Consider the following 23,460-nt stretch of genomic DNA (forward strand, 5'->3'; position numbering starts at 1 on the left):
CAATGAGGAATAAGTACTATGCAATCATTGATAGTGACTTCAAGGCAGACATGACATGTGCAGCGATGAGTAATGCTTATTTTGGTGTTTTACACAGATATTGTGTTTTGAATATGATTAGCACAGCGACCTAATAGCCCAGACTCCCAAATATTGCATCAATATTGTCACGTTGTAGTGACGGCAGTCCAGCGGTCAGGAAGACACCAAGAAGTCTTGTAAACGAAGCTCTTTATTTGGGCTGACTTGCGCCCGCAAAAGAACTGAATCACTCGGCGGCGGCGTAAGCAACAAACGTGCTCGTCAGTCGTCGAACTATGAATGCCCGCTGCTCGCGGCATCGTTCAATTTAAAGCAGGCAAGGAAACTTCGAGATAACAGGTCCAGATCATCTAGAGTAATATGGAAACACGTAGATGCAGCTCGGCATACCTGTGATCAATCGAGATTAGTCCGGTCGCTTCTCGCGTCACGAACAAAAATGATAACACCCCTTTCCTGCGGCCTTGCGCGAACGAACAGACACAACAATGATACGTGGCATTGCCCCCCTCTCAAAGAAGCATCGTCTCGGTGCTTTAAAATGAAAATAAACACAGAGAATGCAAATTTCGAGTCCTTTAGCGTTCATAATATGGCTTCAGGCGTACGACATGTACCGTGTGCGGCGTCGCTGAGATGCTGTCGTGCCCTCGGGGATAACTTCATAGTCGAGGTCACCGATGCCACGGACAACCCTGTACGGGCCAAAGTAGCGTCGCAGCAACTTTTCACTCAATCCACGGCGGCGAACTGGCGTCCATATCCAAACACGATCACCTGGATTGTACTGCGTGTCTCGTCGGCGCAGATTGTAGCGTCGGGCGTCGGTGTGCTGCTGGTCTTGAATGCGAAGCCGCGCAAGTCTTTGGGCTTCCTCGGCGCGATGAAGGTAGGCGGCGACGTCGAGGTTGTCTTCGTCGGAAACGTGCGGGAGCATTGCGTCGAGTGTTGTCGTGGGCTTCCTGCCGTATACCAGCTGGAATGGGGTAAACCTGGTTGTCTCCTGGACGGCAGTATTATAGGCGAAGATCACGTAGGGCAGAATGGAGTCCCACGTCTTGTGTTCGGCGTCGATGTACATGGAGAGCATGTCTGCGATGGTCTTGTTCAGACGCTCTGCGAGTCCGTTGGTTTGTGGATGATAGGCAGTTGTCCTCCGACGGCTTGTCTGGCTGTAGTTTAAAATGGCTTCCGTCAGCTCCGCTGTAAATGCCGTTCCTCTGTCTGTAATGAGCACTTCGGGGGCGCCGTGTCGCACGAGAATTTGTTCGACAAAAAATTTTGCGACTTCTGTTGCGGTACCACTAGGCAACGCTTTTGCTTCGGCGTAGCGGGTCATGTAGTCGGTGGCCACGATGATCCACTTGTTACCTGATGACGAAGTCGGAAAGGGGCCGAGGAGGTCCATCCCCATTTGCTGAAAGGGCTTAGTTGGCGGTGGTACGGAGTTCAGGAGTCCGGCTGGTCTAGTCGGAGGCGTTTTGCGTCGCTGACACTCACGGCACGTTTTCACGTAACGGGAAACGTCGGTAGCTAGCCGCGGCCAATAGTACTTCTCCTGGATGCGGTGCAACGTGCGAGCAATGCCCTGCAGTCGGTTCATCATGACATGCCTGCATAATTTCTTGCCTGAGAGTTGTGGTCACGAACAAATATGATAACACCCCTTTCCTGCGGCCTTGCGCGAACGAACAGACACAACAATGATACGTGGCAATATATTCTTAACAAAATTTAATTTTGCGCACATATCCCAAGGAGTTACATGTTGCGACATAAGTATTCATATAGGCATATACTTGTTTTGCCAGAAGGAGGTTCCGAACGTGAGCTTCACGGGAAAGTTTTGTACCAGTGTGTAATGGAAGGTTCTCTAGAAATATTTCGCATGAGTATCTAGTTGTAGACTTGTCTGATGTCGATAAAAAATCAGTGCGGCGTGCGCTTATGAATTCTTCATTGACACCTTCATTCTAGCTTATAACGTGCAAATCGTTCCAGAATTAAAGAGGCTATACAAAACAATGAGAAAATTCAAAAGAAAACATTCGACAGAAGTCTGTCTGGTTGGGAAATTTAATGTTAGGAGAAGGCAAGTGACGCCAACCAAGTAAAATACAGGAAAAACACGACGTTTCGGGACCGGCTCGGCCCCTTCTTCACGGTGTGACTACGGGCGAGCGCAGCTTGGCTTTTTAAGCCCCTGTGTGGAGGGCCTGCGGGTCAATGGCCGCAGCCCATGGACGTAGGATGAGGGGAGAGTCCCCAGGGAACGATTAACATTCTCTCGTGTTTGCTGTAGGAGGCTTCTACTCGAGTCGTGGCACATACAGCAAACACGAGAGAATGTTAATCGTTCCCTGGGGACTCTCCCCTCATCCTACGTCCATGGGCTGCGGCCATTGACCCGCAGGCCCTCCACACAGGGGCTTAAAAAGCCAAGCTGCGCTCGCCCGTAGTCACACCGTGAAGAAGGGGCCGAGCCGGTCCCGAAACGTCGTGTTTTTCCTGTATTTTACTTGGTTGGCGTCACTTGCCTTCTCCTAACAATGAGAAAATTGTGCTTATTACATTAACTGTATAAGCGTAATAAGAAGCACAAATTATATAAGCTGCTAACTGATACCAAAGATACTCTTATTTTGAGCGCATCAAAAAGTATAAAAATAAATGAAACTCTGACATACTAGAGAATAAAATTGAGACCTTATCAGAACTATTTCGCAGCTCCATCAAATCACCCTGATAAACTATGTCCTAAAATCCGCTTACTGACTCTGGCGCTTCGCTGGTTAGAATTCGCAAAAATATTACCCAGCAATGGCAGAGAATACTCAGGTAAGCGTCTCACAGAAGAATTTAAAACTTTTTTACGCTCCCCCTCCCCATTGAACTCTCAGCAGATACATGTCAAGCAGCCATAGACAGATGTCATTCGTCTTTGTTCCTGAACTTTTGGCAGCCTTCAGAGACTTAAAGAACAGTATCTCGTATGATGCGAACAATATCCAGGTACTTCCAGTTAAGCATGTGAAGTGAAGTGAAGTGAAGTGAAGTTTATTTTGACATCGATTTGTCAGAGGTGACGGGACAAAAGGCAATTCATTTTTTGCCTGACGTGGCCCCGTCACCCGTTACATTGCTCAGGGGGGTGGCAAATTACACAGTAAAGTACACAAAGCAAAAACAAGAAAAGTAACAACATCGCATACGTACTACATGAATTATATGTAACGATCAATGACTTACACATAATTAACACAGATGCAATGAAGAATAAAGGAAAAAACAACGCATAGCTAAAATGTAGCTAGGACAAAACAAAAAAATTGAAATAGCAAACAATGAGATGCATAGAATTAACATACAGGCAAGGGGAGAAATAGCACGCAAACCAAAAACAATGAAAACCGCATTGCATGCCTCCTAGGTCTTTAGGACAACAAAACCAAAAATAGCGAACCTGGACATACACCCAGCGAGTAAAAAAAAAAAAAAAAACTAGAAACTGGACATTTTATGGAGGAGATAGGGACAGAAGGTACATTTTAACATTGTTCTTGAAGTTACGGGGGGAACGAGGCTGCTGCAGAAGTTCCATAATACCTGGGTGTTTATTAAGTAAATCAGGAATTAAGTAATCAATGTGCTGCATACCATAATTCGTTCTCATCAGAGGCATTTGAAAATGACTATACCTGAAATCATAAGGTTTATTGTTAGGGAAGTATAAAGCATAAAAGGAAACTGGGTCACGGGTGACTTCATGATAAACATGATATGCAAGCTTTAGTTGAAATAGTTCGTTTATCTTGAGTAAATTATGTTTTAAGAATAATGGGTATGTATGTTCTAGCGGACCTACATCTTCTATGCAACGCAGAGCTCGTTTTTGCAATATCTCAAGCCTGTGCAAGTTTGTCTTGGTAGTGGTGCCCCAGATTAACAGACAGTAATGTAAATGAGACTGTACTAAAGCAAAATACAACTGACGTTTAATAGAGCTGGGAACCAAATATCTCACTTTATACAAAATGCGTAGAGATCTAGAGATATTTGTGTGAACCTTATTTATATGAGAAGTCCAGCTTAAGTTTTCCTCAAATAAGACACCTAGGAACTTATAAATGGAAACGCGTTCAAGGGCTGAGTCTTGGTACTTGACCTGGATATTAAAATCTTCAGGTTTATTTCGCGGCTTAAACATTACGTACTTTGTTTTCCGAACGTTCAATTGCATTTGGTTTATCCGGAGCCAGCATGAAAGCTCATGTAGCCAGGTGTTCGCGAAGGTTTCTAGTGCAGGTAACTGTTTTCCTGAAAAAAACACACTGGTGTCATCTGCATAAAGTATAATATCGGGTGTATTTGGTATCAGGACAATATCATTAATATAAACTATAAACAGCAAGGGTCCCAGGATTGAACCTTGTGGAACACCATATGCAATCGGTTCTAGAATAGAAGAATGTCCATTAAGGCTTGTAAATTGGTATCTGTCCGTCAGGTAGCTGCGAATAAGATTGAGAGCAACGCCACGGATTCCAAAAAAAGGAAGTTTATAAAATAATATTTGATGTTTAATAGAATCAAACGCTTTTCTGAAATCAAGGAACAGACCTAGCGTGAATCGGTTATTTTCAAAATTATTGATAACCTTGTTTTTAATATTCAGAAGGGCTATTTCAGTTGAGCTATTTGGACGGAAACCATATTGCTGCCTCACAAGAAGCTCTCTTTCAATACAGAACTTACTTAGGCGTGATTTGATCACTTTCTCAAGCACTTTAGAAAATAATGGCAGAACTGAAATAGGTCTGTAATTGTTAATGTCATCATGCGCACCACCTTTATGCAAAACTACCACCTTTGCTATTTTCATGCTGTTTGGAAAGATTCCTGTAGCTAACGAGCTATTGCATATATGCTGCAGAGGACGAGATATGAGGTCAACAACAGATGCTATAGGCAGAGCCTTGATATCATCGTTCCCTGGGGCAGCATTTTTGCTTAAAGAGCTAAGACAGCAAATAATTTCAAGCTCACTGCATGGAGTAAGGAACAATGAATCAACCACACTAGGAGATATGTATTTGTCAAGTCCATCAATATCTACCACCTGTTGTGTCGTAGCCCCAGAGTTTACAAAATGAGTGTTAAATTTATTGGCCAAACAAGTGTCCTTATACTCAACACCATCAATTTTAAGAACGTTAGGTATCTTGTTGCTAGTTTTTCCAATAATGTCTTTGAGGCAGTTCCATACCTTTTTAGTATTACTGGAGATGGCTTCAAACTTTTGCGCGTAGTATTGTAACCGGGCCTTCTTGAGATCTGAACTGAGCTTGTTCCTGGTTCGTTTATATTCAGCTAAGAGATCAAGGTTCTTTGACCGAACAAACTTGTCGTACAGTTTATCGCGTGCCTTTATTCTTTTATATAACTGTTCGGTTACCCAGGGTTTTCTGGATTTCTTGCAAACTTTGACCGGCTGCAAAGGAAATGCTCTGTTATAACTTTCCTTTACCTTATGTAGGAAAATATCATAGGATAAACTCGGGTTTTCCTCCGAGTAAACATCATCCCAGTTTGTCGCTTCTAACCCAGTACGGAACGTAGCTAACGCCTCAGCACTATAATTACGATGAAAGATTGGAGCGAACCGGTTACGACCTCCCCTTCTTTTTGCCCATGGAAAAAAACAGAATATGGGTAGATGATCGCTAAGTGGCAGTGTTAAAATTCCTGAAATAGTTTCCTCGTTACTATGGCTAGTTATGCACAGGTCAAGCAGTGTTTCTGTGTTAGGTGTTATCCTGGTTGGTGCATTTATAACATTACAACAGCCAAACGACTCGAATGTATCTCGGAAACGTAGGCAAAGAGGGCTTTCAGATGACAGATCAATGTTGAAATCACCAACGCAAACAATAGGTACATTGAGAAGTAAGGCATGTTCGAAAATACTAGAAACAAAATTCAAGAAGTGATTGATATCACCAGAAGGTGGACGATAAACTGAAGCAATTAGGGTCCCATGAACTATTACGGCGACAGACTCATAGTGGTCGCATACAACAGAAAACTCCGGCAAGACTTCATACAAATGTTTATCTTTAATGTAGAGTGAAGTTCCACCCCCTTTTCGAGTTCTTCTGTACACGCCTACTTCTTTATAGCCTGGGACCCCGACAACCTCAGTTTCGTCTAAAAACCACGTTTCAGTGAAGGCCAAAATATCAAACTCGTGGTTCAGAGAACTCAAAGATAACTCAGTATCGTTCCATTTGTTTTTTAAACTTCTGATATTAACATGAAACAATGACATCTTTCCACTTTCAGTCTGTGCAATGCGTGTAAAAGACGAGCAGTCATGATAAGTATTTACTCGGGGCTGTGACATCAGAATTTAGAATGAACAATACAGCAGGAAATAGAAAAGATTCAGCGAATCTTATCTAGATCTGCATGACTTTCAATACGAATAGCTGCAACGCCTTGTGCCTTGCGCACAAACAACTTTCCATTGCTTTGCCAAGCGTACTGATAAGCCATTTCAGCAGCCTTCCCCTTCATTGCCCATAGCAGCTTTTTGTTATATGCTGTCAGATTGTCGAGCATATGCACACCTGTATTCGTGTCACTGAGAGCACGCCTCTTCGCCATCCACTGATCCCGTGTTGTACGTGACACAAAGCGAACAAGTACCGCCGGCGATTTTCCTTTTTTCTCGGGCAGCCTGTGCAGGCCATCGAGCTCATGTTCGGACAGCAGAGGAAGTTCTAGTTCATTTGCCAGTGCATTTATTTTACCAAGCAGGTCTTCATTACTATCGTGCTTCAAGCCATGAATTTCCAAGTTCTGTCGCCTAGTGTATTGTTCTAAGCTGTTCAATTCTTGCCTGAGCTCCTGAACTTCCTGTCCGGTGTTAGTAGCCTCAACCTTTTCCACCCTCTTTTGAAGAACTGCGATTTCAGCTGACTGCTGTTTCATTTCTACAAGTACCTCATCGTACTTCTCAGACATATGTTGAACAGAATGTTCCATTCTGTCTACAGTTTCTTTAATTTGCAGCAGTGTCTCGACCTTGGCTTTTATCTCCGTTATTTCTGCCAGCTTCTTATTTATCTGTAGTAAAACGTCCTGAAAGGCCGGTTCCTTTTCCGGCTTTTCTTTCCTAGGTGATGCAGTGCCTCGAGCCGATAGAATGACGCATGTTTGACACGTCCATTCCTTCCTATCTGCGAGACTTTTAGATTTAAAGGCAGTTTTAGAAACTCCGGAGCAGGATCCTAAGTGATAACCGTAAGCACATTCACAGCACATCGGATACGTGCCGTTTTCCGGTAGCAGCTCATTGCAAACCAAGCAGGAGTCATTTGCAGCCATGTGTAACAAAGCAAAAGATGCAAGACACACAGAATGCACCTCAGCAACAGCGGCGGTGGCGGGGCAGGTAGTTTGCAAGGAAAACTACAGAAAAACCCAACTAACCTGCGAAGTATGAATACTGCTGTTAGCGGAGGCCGCTGCGTTCGGTGCCACCGCCGCTGAGCAAATGCGCCGAGCGTGGGTTAGCTCCGTCTTTTTCAAGATATCGTGGCTGACGTAGTCCCATCCAGGAGCAGCAGGCCAATCACTTGCTTCGGCGTCCTTGCAGAGGAAAGGGGGCAGCAAACTCGAAGAACAGCGCTGGGCCTGGATAGCAGTCTGCGAAGTATGAATACTGCTGTTAGCGGAGGCCGCTGCGTTCGGTGCCACCGCCGCTGAGCAAATGCGCCGAGCGTGGGTTAGCTCCGTCTTTTTCAAGATATCGTGGCTGACGTAGTCCCATCCAGGAGCAGCAGGCCAATCACTTGCTTCGGCGTCCTTGCAGAGGAAAGGGGGCAGCAAACTCGAAGAACAGCGCTGGGCCTGGATAGCAGTCTGCGAAGTATGAATACTGCTGTTAGCGGAGGCCGCTGCGTTCGGTGCCACCGCCGCTGAGCAAATGCGCCGAGCGTGGGTTAGCTCCGTCTTTTTCAAGATATCGTGGCTGACGTAGTCCCATCCAGGAGCAGCAGGCCAATCACTTGCTTCGGCGTCCTTGCAGAGGAAAGGGGGCAGCAAACTCGAAGAACAGCGCTGGGCCTGGATAGCAGTCTGCGAAGTATGAATACTGCTGTTAGCGGAGGCCGCTGCGTTCGGTGCCACCGCCGCTGAGCAAATGTGATCAGCATCATTGCTGCGCCTTTTGCACATTGATACGGCTTATGTATAGAAACCACTACATTCCCTCCAAGAATGCAGATTGCTAGAGTAACACTCATATATTAGAAAGGAAACAAAAACAACTTTAGGAACTATCGACCAATTATTACTTTGACGTTGTTGACAAAAGTTCGTGAAATTTACCCTTAAACTAGAGGAAAGTTTCTAAAATAAACACAGTATAATTGCTGATGGTCAATTGGACTTCAGGAAAAAAACAATCCACAGAACTTGTTTTTTTACATGAGAAGGAATGTATATTACTCAACTTTGAAATTACGAACTTCGTCTTGAGAATTTCCTTAAAGTACCGCAAAGCATTTCATTGTATAAATCCTTGCATCTTGTTTCGAAGTCTTGAATGTTATGAAAATAGAGTCACAGGATTCCTCTCTATAAATTTTACTTATTACCATTGCTATTTTTACCTGTATATTAATGACATAAGCAGCGTGGATACTAATTCCCGGTACATAATTTACGCCGAAGATACCAATTTATTTTTTATGCGAAGATAATAGTAGTAAGCTAAGGAGAAATGCGAATATGCAGTTGAGAAAATTACAAATATGGTAAGATAAAAATCTTCTGTCTGTTAATGGTGCAAAGTCTAAGGCAGTATTGTTTCATCCCAAAAATAAAAAAGCGCAGTGAATTCGTTGAACTGTTTTATAAAGGCGACCAGATAAAGTTAGTAAGGTCATTCAAATCACTTGGCACAATATTCACCCGAAATATGCAGTGGGACGACCACACAGACCAAGCAGCATTAAAGACATCTTGGGCAAAGTAATTTATGTCACGTTTAAGAAGTTGTCTCCCACAAAAAGTAAAGCTTTCTCTGTATCAGGCATTATTTCGCTAACATTTAAATTACCTTCATTAGTATTGGCTGCTCCTACACAAACCAGTCTGAATAAGCTAGATGCTCTTGAAAAACGGGCTGTCGGAATGGTTCATAACCTGACAGAGACTCAACAAAAAAGAACTTATTCTTCAGACACAACATTTTAATTTTTTTATTTGAGTACACTACAGGCCCAAGTCGTCATTACATGGAGGGGAGGGCATAAAAACAGCCCAATACATAATCTTTACATGCATTAGTTAAAAAATGCAATAAAGAAATATACATACAAATGGTAAGCACACAGCAATGCATTCGCTAAGGGATGCATCAGTTGAGTACACAGCAGATAAATCTTAAAAAGACAGTAGTGTAAACAATATTACGGCGAGGCTAGCACTCAAGGTGCGCTGAATGTTTTGTTTGAAAATGGGATATATCAATTTTAGAAACTATGTTAGCCGGCAGCGAGTTCCAGTTTTCTACAGATAATAGTAAGGGTCTGATGTTTTAGCATTCTTTCGAACATGGGTTGCACCTTCCGCGGATGGTCCATCTGGGATGAGACATTATGGGCAGGAGCGATGCGACCAGCTGTAAATGGGGAGTCACAGTAGCATAAATAATGAAGGAATAATAATCGAGAGAACTTGCATCGAACGATGAGGTAAGGAATATTGAGAGCTTGCTTTAGTAGTGGGACACTTTGATACGGTGAGTATGACGAAAGGATGAACCTGACAGTTTTATTTTCTACGGGCTTAAGACGGTTAATTAATCAAACACTGTTGTATTTCATATTAAAGAGGCATACTGTAGAGCTGACCTTATGAGAGTATTATTCGCGTGCAACTTTATCTCGGAGTTGGCAGGATATAAACGACGTTTAATGAGCCCCAGTTTCTGAATTGCTTTGCTAGCGACGTGATTGATGTCGGTGCTCCAGCTTAAATCAGCACTGAAATAGACACCGAGATACCTGAAACAATCCGTTCTTTCATCTATTTTTCTTTCATTGCGTACAGATTTGAAGGCGTATTAGTGCGCGTGGAAAAGGTCAAAAGCTTTGTTTTTTATATTAACCTCCATCTACTATAGCTGACATCGCTTATTTAGGCGCATTAAGTCGGACTGCAGAATAACTGCGTCAAGGGGGCAACTATCTTTCTGTAAATTGCGCATTTGTCAGCGAAGAGTCGTACGTTAGATCATATGTTAGATGCTATGTCGTTGATATAAATTAAAAATAGTAAAGTCCCTAAGACATATCCGCGTGGGACTCCCGATACGACGCGTGAACTGTCAAATGAAAACTCTGCACTTCTGACGCGTTTGGAGCGATTAGAATTCTTCAATCCAACGGGGGATGCCGCTGTGCAGTCTAAGGTTGTTAACCTTCGTGATTGGCCTTCAATGGGGAACGCGATCAAAATTTCTTGAAAAATCTATAATTATGGCGTTAGTCTACATTAATTCATGTGCCGATTCCAGTTATGAGCTATAATAACTGTGTTTGACAAGACTTATTTTCCCTAACACCATGCTGATTAACAGTAAGCAGGCTATTGCCGTTTAGATGTTTCATTATGTGCGAATAAATAAATGGTCAAGCACCTTGCAACAAATCAAAGTTAGTGATATGGGGAGATAATTTTCCGGAGACGAGTTGTCAGCGGATTTAGAAACTGGGTTCACGTGTGCTGTTTTTCAGTCATCGGAAATGCATCCCGTACGTAAAGACTGCTGAGACATGAATTTTACTAATGTAGCCGACACTTGTGCGGTAAGTTTTAGAAGTTTAGTGTTGACACCGTCTGGACCAGCGCTGCAATTAAGTGGTGGTCACTCAATTCCACGGCAACACTAGCTGCTTTAATGACGACCGGTTCTGATGAATGAAGAAATAACGCTTCTTGACGTTCAGGAAAATTGAAAGGCACTGATTCGGTTGTAAAGGTTTCTGTAGAATGCTTGTTAAATAAGTCAGTCAGATTATTCACGTTTTCAACCACTATGCTTATGGACTATTGCGCACTTATAAAACGGAACAAAGATGCACAAGCAGTATATCCGACTTAACCCTAATTGAATTATTTGGCTCTACATATCCACACTGGGTGTTACCGAAAGTGAGAAGAAATTATGAATGCCAAATGCTAGCATTTCAACTTACATCACTCCTGAATAAAATAATTGATGCAAATATTGACACGGGAAACATTAGTTACTCTGACTTCCTCGACTACGTTCTCCTTGAAGTTTCCCTTTCCCATTGTATTCATTTCCGTGTAAAATAACTGCTTTATAAGCCTATTTTCAGTTGGTGTTGTAGCTATCTCACTGTTCTATAATAATTTCTGTTCTGATTCCTGTCATTGTTGTTGTTTCGACCCGTTTATCTTTGTATAGACACACTGGTGATTGTGTATTTGTTTTCTTATTTCCTGCTTTCTGTTTGCTATCATGACAGAAGTGCAGTCGCATGCCACTGCTGACGTGCTGCACAGGGAGTGGGGACTTTGCAACTGTTAATCGCATAACTTCCCGTCCCCTCCATCAATGTATGCTGATGGGAAATAAATCACCATTATTATTATTCAATTGAGTTTTGATAAAACTAACGTCGAATTATGCGGGCAAAACGAGCCGATATTATTAGCAACACACGAGGTGCCAAAGTCGTATAGCCGCACATGCGCTGAGGCGGCGCGTTTAAAGGCCGAAGAATTCACGTAAAGTTCGTCGGACATGGGGCCGACCGGCGCTTTTTGTCTTCAACACCGGAAGCAAATTGTTCACCTATGGCGGGAGGCAACGCTTGCGACGCGGAGTCACGAAGTCACAGAGCACAGCTATGTTTAGGGAGTAAATTACGAGACTGCCACAGTGTTTAAAGAGACAGCTCTAGCATGGGGGGAGCAGAGAGGGGGGGGGTGAAGGGTGCATATATGTTGCCGAGTAGATTAAGCGTGTCTCAAGGTTGGTAGCCGTTACTGCCTTCTCCGCTTTAATATCTCCAGGAACACAGCGGATGTCCCAGCCTGTGGACATGCGTCTGTCTTACTACGCCGTGGTGCATGCCGGCGGCCGGAGCATCTGCCAAGGAAAGCTACGAGTCTTGCGGGTGGCTGTCATAATTTAGGATGCCTGCGTGCTATTTTCGCCACCGAGAGCCACTCGCTCGAAGGGGGGCTATACCTCTTCCCGCGCAAATACAGAGTCTGTTTTGGTATCGGTTCACTTTACGCGCATAATTCCATGTTCGACATCTGGAACTAAGGGCCGTAATCATTAGGCTGTCTATCTTCCACTGTCCTTTTCTCGTTCTTTTGGTCCTCTGCCATTGGTCATTCCGATATACCCGCGGCTTTCAAGCGTCTGGGGAAAGCGATCCGGCCATTTCGTCGTTGGCGACCGGACTATACCGTTGGCTGGCATTGGCTGCGATATACAGCCAATGGTGAGGTCTGGTCGCCAATCATACAATGGCTGGGTCGCTTTCCTCGGGGGCTTGAAAGCCGCGGGTATATCGGAATGACCAATGGCAGAGGACCAAAAGAACGCGAAGGACAGTGAAAGATAGACAGGTTATAGAATACGGCCCCAGAATGTCCATTTTGAAATTTTTTAAAACTCTGTTGGGTTGTGTCATTTAGGCCTCCTATTACCCAACAAAATATTGTGTTCTATATACAAAAATATAAAAAAATAGTGTCCAACATTCTTGGACAAACTTTCGAATATAAACTATCTTAAGCTACTGTTATAAAAATATTGACGCTAATGGTCCACTCTTCTGATGTGTAGGAAAATCTTTTTTTTTTTAAGTTTAGCCAACGCTCGCATTGAGCAGATAAGTCTGCCATAGAAAACCAGTGGGGAACGCTTTTGACGATAGCAAAAATGTTAATAGCAAAAAAATGCAAGCCTTTCGACGGGAGACCCGCAGACATATTGATTGTTATAGTGACATCTTACAATATGCAAAAAAAATGGCGTTCATGAACTCTTTCCCGTTAAAAAGTGATTTTGTCCTGAATTGTTGGGTATGATAACATATCAAAAGTTCACAAGTTATCTGCCAACTATGCACTACCCCGGACATAAGGTCCGCGTGCACAAAAGACCCTCTGCACAGACCTGATTGTCGCATCTTTCGCGCCTTTTTCAAGAAAAATCAGCACTCGTACAGAAAAACAAACACTGGGCTGCAGCTGCAGCAGCACTTTGCATATAACGCGGAAGTGAATTTTAATTAGAAAGCCTAACGTAAAGCGTTTCAACAACGCAATAAATATGTCCAATAGTTATCAGTCGTGTATTAACAATTGCCTGGCTTGGTTCCTGGCGGCCATAGCGACAGCTTGAATGTGCTATCCATGTAGCAATCGCGGATGCTCGTTTAGAGTTCTTCCCCAGCAACAAAGTATAATGAACGATTTCGCCATCTTATCCACACACATTGTAAACTAACAGACACGCGTACGGGGAACATACCAGCGGCACAGTGGACCTCTGTGTTGCGCCCGTCTCGTGGCGCTCTGGCTGCAGGCTACAACTCGCTCCGCGTGAGGTGGGCATCAGTGAAGAAGTTTGCACTAGGCTTCGCATCACCTCCGATAAAGGTCAGTTCTAAACCCAACGCTGCCGGAGCTAGTACTTCCCCGCCTTAACTTCGACGGACGGAAAATCTCTATTTAGACGCCTTGATATGTTTGGCTACTACCCTTCTAGAGTTGGGCGTCAACATGCACCGAAATAAGCGTGTCACGCCTGAGAACTGTGAGCGGCTAACGATAGATCCACCTCATAGAAGCTTTCGTGACGACGTTCGCGGTGCGAGCCTGCATTGTTCGATCAAAATGCTTCCTTCCCTCACTTCACTCCTATCGTCTGTGGCTCCTGTCCTACTGCGTGAGCATTAAGAGCAACATACTCCTAAAATGGAAGGTTCGGCGTGTGATTAAAGCTTAGTCTTCGCCCCCGTAGCGCCCCTAGCGGAGGTGAGAGGAATTAAAGCTCTGGCGCTTGGGTGCTCTTCTATCGGGCGGATGTTGCAATGAAAGAACTCCGACTATGCAGTGGAAGAAGACGATGAAGGTGACCTATAATGATTGAACACGATGAGCTCCGATGAAAGTTTAATTATTTATTTTCCCGATAAAGCAATAAAAACAAAACAAAAAACATCACAAAAACCCTCTACGCACCCCTCTTATTGGCCGATCCCCCTGTGTGGGTATGCGCCATTCTAGAAGGTGAACAACAACAACAACACAACACCTCTGAACACAACACCTCTTTGAAAGGGGCCCCTTCCTCGAACCTAGCCTTGCACTACAAAGAATGTGGTAGTAACACCTCCGCGCCTGCTGCCCAACCATGTATTCAACTTTTTGACGACACAAAGGTCTTGTACAATAACAAAGATAGATTAACTAGGGAAATTAGCGAAGCATTTCATATTCAGAAAAACCGCGACACATGCGTAAGCACCCCATCCGTCCTTATCCATGACTGTGAGATATCGTTTCTTGAAAATCATGGCTGATTGTGACATCTTATCAGTGTTGTTGGCGTCGATCATGCGTGCTCCTGGTTGTTTGTAGAGTATATTTTTTTGTGTTCCATACAATAAACCTCCAGTTGCTAGTCAGCGCCTGTACCGTCGTCTTCTTTTCTTGTGTCCCTGTTCCTGCGCTGTTGTTTTTTTCTCAACAACAACAGCAGCTCCGATGATTTTCGCTGCAATATCACAGCCTGGCAAGAATGTTCGGCGGAGTGAATGAATGAATGAATGAATGAATGAATGAATGAATGAATGAATGAATGAATGAATGAATGAATGAATGAATGAAACTTTTGTTGTGTTTTGGCACATGAATGGATTCTGACGCCTCCCTTCCCCTTTGGACCAGTTGCCTTTTGCTCATTTGGTCCCAGCTAGCGGTGTTATAGTCCGCCAGCGTAAATACAGCTCCCTGCACCCATAGGTCGAAATGCATTTCCCACTTGCAAAAATGAAAAAAAGTGGCTCCAAGTTCCGATTTCGAAACATCCCGCACCTTACAGTATCTCCCGAATACAAGGATAATGCACTAAAATTGACTATGCACAGCTGCGAATGTATATTAGAACGTCCACTTCGCGATCTCAGGATCGCTAAGACTTGGGTAATCATGTTACAAGCTCTTAATCGTCGTGTGACTACATTTTCTCTTAGTCAATGTTGAGACGCCACCGCCACTAACCGACTCACACAAACACACGCACAGGGATGTAAGGCGAAAAAAAAAACTGTCACCCCTGCCAGTAAGGAAATACGCTTTCTTCTTACAGCTGTCCGTAGAGAGTGCCTTTCTGAAAGTGCCGAATGCGAGCGCTGAGGACGCGGGCCACTACGTGTGCCAGGCCTCCAATGACGCCGGCGTTGCCGAGAAGGACTTCATTCTCGTCGTCCTGGGTACGTTGCCTCTCCGACACGCACTTTACAATTTACGTGCATTGCGTGACGGGACATAAAGACTGGCTATTTCGTCGGCTGTAAAGAGCTAGAGAACGCATTTGTAGGCACCGCTACGTTCCTTAACTGGCGTTTCTAGACGCGTTTTCTCATGCACAGCCATTTCCCGACGCACTGTACTGTATCAGTCACTGTGACTCCTTGAAAGCCTCGGGTAAATTACGACTGAAATCACGGCAAGAGTGAGCTTTTCCGACAGATTTCTTGAACTACTCAACACAGGGCCCCGCCGCTGCGGCTCAGTGGTTACGGCGCTCGGCTGCTGGCCCGAAAGACACGGGTTCTATCACGGCCGCAGCGGACGAATTTCGACGAAGGCGAAATTCTAGAGGCCCGTGTGCTGTGCGATGTCAGTGCACGTTAAAGAACCCCAGGTGTGGTCGAAATTTCCGGAGCCCTTCACTACGACGTCCTTCATAGCCTGAGTTGCTTCGGGACGTTAAACCCCAATAAACCAAACCAATCAACCCCGGGGTTTTTTCTCGGCAGGTATTTGTATCAGTGTGTCAAATTCATTGGTACCAATACCAGCTGGACAGGAAAAGCTTTCATCCCTATACAGGCAGGGAGGAAGATAGCCTACCTCGAATTCCACGAGAGGCTTAAACGGAGACAAGTGATACTTGAAGCGCTCTCTACTGTGTAACTGTGCCAGATTAGAGCAGATGCGGAAGCGCGAAGCTTTCCAGGGGAAAGCGTGATGCAGCGAATTTTCGGAAGCTGCCCAACGTCCGGATGGCAGCCTGTCCGAAGTTTTGGAGACGAAAATTGCTGCGTGTCTGCAGCGCTGACCGAGAACGGATCAAAATATTAGGCAGACAGTTTAGACTGTTGCATATGAGAAGGCGAAAGCCCACCCGCTCACTTCGTGAACGCCATCGTTCACTGTTCATAGTACACGATCACACACAACTGGCCGCTATGACTAGTTGCGGTGAACTGACGTGGCAGAAGAAGTCGCATTGGAACGCAGCCGGCAACGTCCCACCTCAATCTACATGGATGTTCGCAGCGGTCGCCGCGGCGCCGCTGCACCACTTCTGCTCCGCGCGCTGCAGCGTGATGTAACCCGATGCCGGGCATTTCTACCTCTAAGCCGTCGCGGGGACACCGCGCTATCTTCGTGCACGCAGTCGCCACCAAACCGCGGCCCGCCACCCCCTCCCGCACCAGCAGCCGCATCAGGCTGCATTCAGATGCACCGACCGTCTGCATGAGGGCGCCATCTTTTATGGGTGCCATCGAATGTTATCACACACACAGACGGGTTCTCTTTCAATGGAGCACGAAAGGCTTTGACCTTAAAAAAAAAGTCTGTTTTAACTTGTCCAGCTAGCTTAACTTTTCTTAGTTCTGGTCGAAAGCAAGTTTGCCGATGACCTCTGATTCGTTTGTCGCATGAACGAGAGTTATCCCCCATTAGAAAGTTAAAGAATTGTAGAGGCGCCTTCAAGAAAATGTAGTTTGCCAATGTAAAAATCTGCCTCGAAGGCAGATAGGGGCTGCCTGGAAGCTCCGCCTTAAGGGTATGAAGCGACACCGTAGTGGGCTAGGCTTTCCATTCTGGGCTGTTCGACACCTTTGAACGCATTTTTAATTCTTCGATTACACACTCTAAATTTTCTTAATTACCGCCATCAAGCATTGTCTTTGCATTCTTAGCATTTTGAAAGCTTTTATTCATTTTTTTCCCATTTTTTCTTTATTTAATCAGTTAATTGCAACGATTTCATTAACTCGTCATCGCCTATCACATACCAATCAATCATAGCCAAGCCAACTAGAGCCAAGCATTACCATAGTGCGATTTTTTTTACGCAGCCCCCCATTATTTCTGACACGTGGTGCCGACTACTGCTTCGCTGACAGCTTTTCGACCGAACGAGCTGTATACGCTGTCGCGTAATAATGCGAAAGCATTGCAGTTGTATCCAAATTCTACTCTAATTCCATTGTAACTATATTTCAGTTTTATTATTATTATATTATATTGCGTTCTCGATCGTCCAGTTCTAAGAACAAGCACTGATTATTGCTGGTTAAAATTTCGTATTTTCCTCCCATTGATGACGTGCACCGTTTTGACAAGTCACGGCTTTTGTAAGGCCGCTACTTTTTGGGCGACACCAGGTTTTCATGTCATTGAGTCATCTGATGGTTTCGCATTAATAAGTCAGAAAGGTGTGGGCTAGTACCGAACAATTAGAACATAAGGACTGACGCGACTTACCATCGGCATTACTGCATCAAGGGATACCAACGTTGATGACGCCCAGCTCCAACGCTGTTTTTGCAGTGAGCATGCGAATGCGGGAAAGTCTAGCACGTGCGCAGGAATGCTACGCGCGGGAGTGGTAGTTTGCTGAATGAAGTAATTTACTTAACGAGAACAATAGACATACAACCTCGTCGGTGAAGACTTTCTTGGTGAATCCTGTCAATTAAAGGTTATCAAGATAACCAACTATACATTTTTAAGGCGGAAGCCTTTAATGCCTCATCGTTGTAAGCAGGAGCTGTCGACAGAAATGTCACGCTTTTCAATAGGTCGAAACGGTCGTGACGTCACAGTGCGCGAATTTCAAACGGGGCCAATTGTACTTTGCCTACTAACCATGCAACCAATTAAAGGGATCGTATAGTGATGCTCCAAGTAAGTTTGACTAAGTTTAGTTCATTGCTTACTTAACCAATTAGTCTACCTTTTCTAGTCAGACCAGATAAATAAATAAAACCGAGTAAGAAATTGGCCGAGCATGGAATCGAACCCCGGTCTCCGGAGTGCGAATCGAGCATGCTACCACTCCGCCATGCCAGCTCGATGGTTTGGAGTGAACAAAGGTGCGTCTAGAGAATACGGTGTCTTCGTTCACTCCCATCTTCCTCCCTTCCCGTTACGGAGAGGTTTAGGTGTCAACCGAGATATGAGAGACAGATACATTTCCTTTCCTGAAAAACCAATTTACCCACGAGCAAGGCGTATTTGTCCGCGTTTCAGATTGGTCGAAGTTGTCGTGACGTCACCGCGCTCGAATTTTGACAGGTGTCCACCGAAATATGTGAGACAGTTACGGTGCAACTTCCTTTCCTCTAATACAATTTTCGACTAGGGTCTTTTGAGATATGTGACACAGTTACTGCGTAATTTCCTTTCCTCAAATACAATTTTCATTTTCTTCATTACGGCCCCTCTTTCTCTTTCTTCTTTCACTCCCACTTCCTCCCTTCCTCTACGGTGCGGTTCGGGTGTCCACTGAGATGACGGAGAATTACTGCGCCATTTCCTTTCCTCAAAAGCGTTGCGTTCAAAGGGCAACGCATCGCGCCGAACGGGTGGTGGCGTTCCTTGGACTCAGTGGCAGCGCTACAACACGCTGTCGCGTTCGACTCCTAAAGGCGAAGCTTAAGCGTCATTAATTGGCAGTTAATTAATGCACCAACAAAATGTGCAGAGAACAATCGCGTAGCAGAATGCAGCACTCAGGCTTTCGCCTTTCACCACTTTAGCCGCTAAAGTTCCTCGTAATTTTTTTTTCTGGTGTAGCGCGACGCGTGCTCTCTGGTAATTACTTCCGCTTGCGAAGTAAACAAAACAAATATTTTTATTTGATTATGGATCGTGTTTTCAAAATACCTAGTTATCACACGTATTTGTATTCAAAAACAGTTTTCTATTTCTGCCATCTCAGTGCTGAAAAAGAAAATGGGGAAAATGAAAGGCACTTGGAATACAAGTCTTCGAGTATGACGCAAAAGCGCACCTTAAGCTGCGTAATAAAGATAATTTAAAAATTCATTTATTTGAGCATATGTTTTGCTGCACTCAGAAGGCAATTGGCAATATCGATTGCTACAGTACGCAGTCTGTCGACCTTTGCGCTTACGAAAATGTCCGGCAGGAGGTGAGTACGCGTCGTGGGCTCCCCAGTCAGAACGCACCACAGGAATATGCGGCAGAAAATATATGCTGTCAGTCGGCTTGTATTTTTGGAATGTCATATTTGTGTTGTCTCTCTTGTGTTGCATTTCTGTAGTCTTGTGCAGTGTGTCCAGGCACCCCGGAATATGGGAGGAAAGGAGGGGGGCGGTCGCCCCCCGAACATTTCTAAAGAGGGAGCAACGCCCCCCCCCCCTCTTCCGACCCCTGCGTTTCTTTTTTAAATATATTGTTTTTAAAAAATATCATCTACAAATGACCATGCTCTACTGCAAAGTGCGTTTGTAGAGATTGAACATTGGTGCAAAAATTAACGGCTGAAGTATAATGCGAAGTATTTATAGGCTCACGAATGAAATGCATTCATTTGCTATAGTCAGCGCTCGTGTGTGTCTGCTCCTTCTTCGTCTCGTCTTTTTGAGCTGCTCATTATATAAAATTCGTTTACATTTTGCGATGACTCTGTACTGCGGATGTAGAGCGACCGGTTCTGAAGCCTTGCAGAGATAGTTAAAATGTTGACTGTGTTCGGTACTCTTCTAAAAGAAGAGATATTGGCTCATGGAAAAAAGTATTTACCGTACTCAGTACATTCGGTCGACTGCTACCAGGGTCATCAAAATATGCCAGATGTTTCATGGAAGACTAAGCAGTTTTGAAAGATACGATTTTTTACCTAAAAATATGCCTTTTGCGGCTTAGTATTGCGAGCGTTGGCGGACACCAAAAAACCGGTGAAGGGTGTTATCTGGTGCACTCGTTAACAAATATCCAATAATCAAATTTTTAAATATTAAACTAAGGCGCCTGGTTGCAATTTCATTTTGTCAAGCCACAGCGGCGAGGGTAATCGCGTTATCGAAATCCTAAAAACATTTATGGCTAGTACTAACGACCAGCTACAAATATATGACGGCAAATAGGCGCCTAACTCTAACAGTTAGAAACTTGATTATTGCAAATTATATAACGAACTTACCAGTAAAGGTGATTCACCGGTTTCCTGGTGTCGGCAAGCACTGGCAATACTATGGCGCAAAAGCCATATTTTTACCTCAAAAATGCTACTTTTAAAATTATTTATTCTTCCCTGGAACACCTCGTATTGGAAAGGATAGGATATGGGAAGGATAAAAGTTGTATGGAAAGGGCAGGCTATCTGTGTTTATTGGTAACTTTCGTGAAGGCTATTTTGTCACTGTTGAGCTTTGTTTAATAATGGAGTGCATATTGCAACCGCGCAAAACGACGCAGGACGAAGAGAGGAAAGCACAGGACAAGACGCGGAATTTTGCGATGACTCTTCGTCCTGCGTCGTTTTGCGCGGTTGCAATATGCACTCCATTGTCAACCACCAACTAGCCCGCCTTCACTTGTTACATGAGCTTTGTTTCCCATCGACTGCACCAGGTATGAATGTTGTTAAGGTTAGGGCTGAGAATTACGTGATTTCCACGGGACCTGATTGCGTTAAACACAATGTGGCAGCGAGCATAAATTGCACCGATTCAGTAATTACATAAACAATGTAACTTGTGTTGATCAAATAAAACAAAGGTGGCAGTACACGTTGTTTATTTACGGCAGAAGTGAATGAGAGGTAACTTGAACAGTCACCATCAATGCTAACGAACTGTCCGCGGTTAGAAAGGTAAGCAAAAACCCAGCTAATTATGAAAGAAGAAAGCCAAATTGATTCCAGCTCACATATTAGTTTTGCGTGGGAAACAAGACCAGACGCTTTCTTGAACACCAGAGAAATAATATCAATACGCTCTGCCTGGGTTGGAATGTTAGCTTAACTATGAATGACCGATGTTATTTCAGCGACGGTCGAAAACCTCTAAATCCTCTTGAAATGGAGATAGAAGATTCCTACATATCTAAATTAGAATAATAGATATGTAAGCGGTTACGATGTGTGCAACAAGTTTCCAACAAGGTGACGCCAGTGATATTGGACCAATATTTGCAAAACATGAGGCTGCATATTTGTAAGTATTGGCACAATCCGCGCACCTCTCCAAGCTGAAGGAACATTGCAAGTTGATAGGCTTGCACGAAACACTATGACGAGAAATTTCAACAGCATTTCGATATAACCAGGCGACACCTTTCTTTTCACACTCTACAACACTGAAAATACATCTCCAGAATATAAAGTGATCGTTTCGGGAGGACATGATACTGCACTTTCACTAATGGGGGACTTTCATTTAGAAAAAAAAAACACTTTAGGAATCATTAGAATGCCAATGTGGAGAATGCGGTGGACCTGTTTGTTTTTCTTACGTCCGGGTTTCGACGCGGACGCTCCTTTATCGACAGTGGGGTTGACTTGGTAACGCCCCGCCAGCACCATACAATTTTGAAAATATTGTCCGTGGCGTTGCTTCGGATATCAAATACGGCTACGACAACGTAACAGATCAGGCTATTTCGGCCGCCTTGGAAGCTGCTGAGACCGGAGGCCGCATGCACAGCTGGATACACAGCTATTTATCAGAGAGGTCACTCTATGTCCAGACTGGGGACGGACCAACGTCGTTACATCTTACTTTGCGCGGAGTCCACAGGGTGGGGTGCTGAACCCAAATTTCTTCAATCTTGTTCTCGTCGACATGGTCGATTACTGCCACAGTCTGCGCAGAGATGCATTTACGCGGACGACATCTGCATTTGAGCATCAAGTCCGACTCCTCCACAGGTACGTGCGAGACTTTAGAAGAGAACTTACGCTTTCGATCAGGAGGCGGAGCTTCGTGGCTTCCGCCGTACCCGGGTCAGCGCGTCGACAAAAACGGGTTACATCCTCGTCGAACATGGCAACGTTCTCATTAGGCTGTTGCACGCGAGCGTAGGCGCCGTGCACAATCCCGGCGGTCTGTGCTAGCAAACGTGCCCCGGACCTTCTGTCGGAAGGTATCCCAGCCGTAGATATCGGCCTCCTTCTTTTCAAATTAAGGCTTTGCTCCGTCTTTGAGTGCGAAATCAACGTTCCGTAGCTTCTGCGCCGGGCTCCACTGATGAAATCGGCCACCCGCTCAAATTGTTCCAGCCAGTCTTCAACGTCTTCAAAAGTGGCGCCATGGAAACTGACCCGCTCACGGGGCTGCTGAAGCGTCGAGAGAGATGCGTTAGTCTGCGCCAAGCGGGTATGCTCAACGGGTCGATGAGTGGGCGCCTCTTCATGTAGGCGGCCAAACTCGTCGGCCAGTCTCATAAGGCGGCGGCTGCTGCGGTGTACGTGCGTGCCGACGAGCGGACGCTGGTCGGGAATCAATGAGCGGCTGTCTGGAGGGGTCCTAACAGAGGCGTGGAGCTCGCAGCCTCCACTAGTGTCATGTAGCAGTTGGCGTTGGTAACTTGCGCCTAGATGGCAGCGAAAAGCAAACACCGAGAATCTCTGAAAAGGGAGCAACAACACTGAGAGGCGGCCGGAGCGGAATGAAATCAAATCAAATCAAAATTTTTTTCGTCTGTATACGTACACATTCATAAATTCTGTTCTGCCTAAGCACATTTTGCTTGTTGGCTGATGAGGCAGCAGGGGGAGAAATACCTCCATATGCATACATTACTTGTCTAAACACTCATACTAACATAGAAAACAAAAACAAAAAAAACAAAAAAACAAGCAATTTTGAACACAAAATTGCACATACGAAAGAACTCAAGCTATACACAGGGAAATACATTTGCACACCAATTTCTCATGTCAGTCATCTTCCTACGTTTGTTACTTGCAATACATAGATCATCGGGAATTTCATTAAATACAGCCGGTACATAATAACTTTTCATAACATAACATAATTCCGTTTTTCTCAAGGTGACATCTTTTTTTACGGGAGTCTTATA

General features: G+C 44.5%; 1 protein-coding gene across 1 annotated transcript in view; it reads left to right on the top strand.

Annotated features, from left to right (window-relative positions):
* Positions 1 to 23,460, top strand: part of LOC149356844 (hemicentin-1-like) — a 172,266-nt gene that overhangs the window by 103,640 nt on the left and 45,166 nt on the right. Inside the window, exon 14 of the mRNA XM_089576441.1 lies at positions 15,479 to 15,602. Within this exon, the coding sequence (XP_089432567.1) occupies positions 15,479 to 15,602 (124 nt within the window). The remainder of the gene's footprint in view (positions 1 to 15,478; positions 15,603 to 23,460) is intronic.

The sequence above is a fragment of the Amblyomma mixtum genome, chromosome 3 (assembly GCF_055824585.1).
Source record: "Amblyomma mixtum isolate Tamu chromosome 3, ASM5582458v1, whole genome shotgun sequence".
NCBI lineage: Eukaryota > Metazoa > Arthropoda > Arachnida > Ixodida > Ixodidae > Amblyomma > Amblyomma mixtum.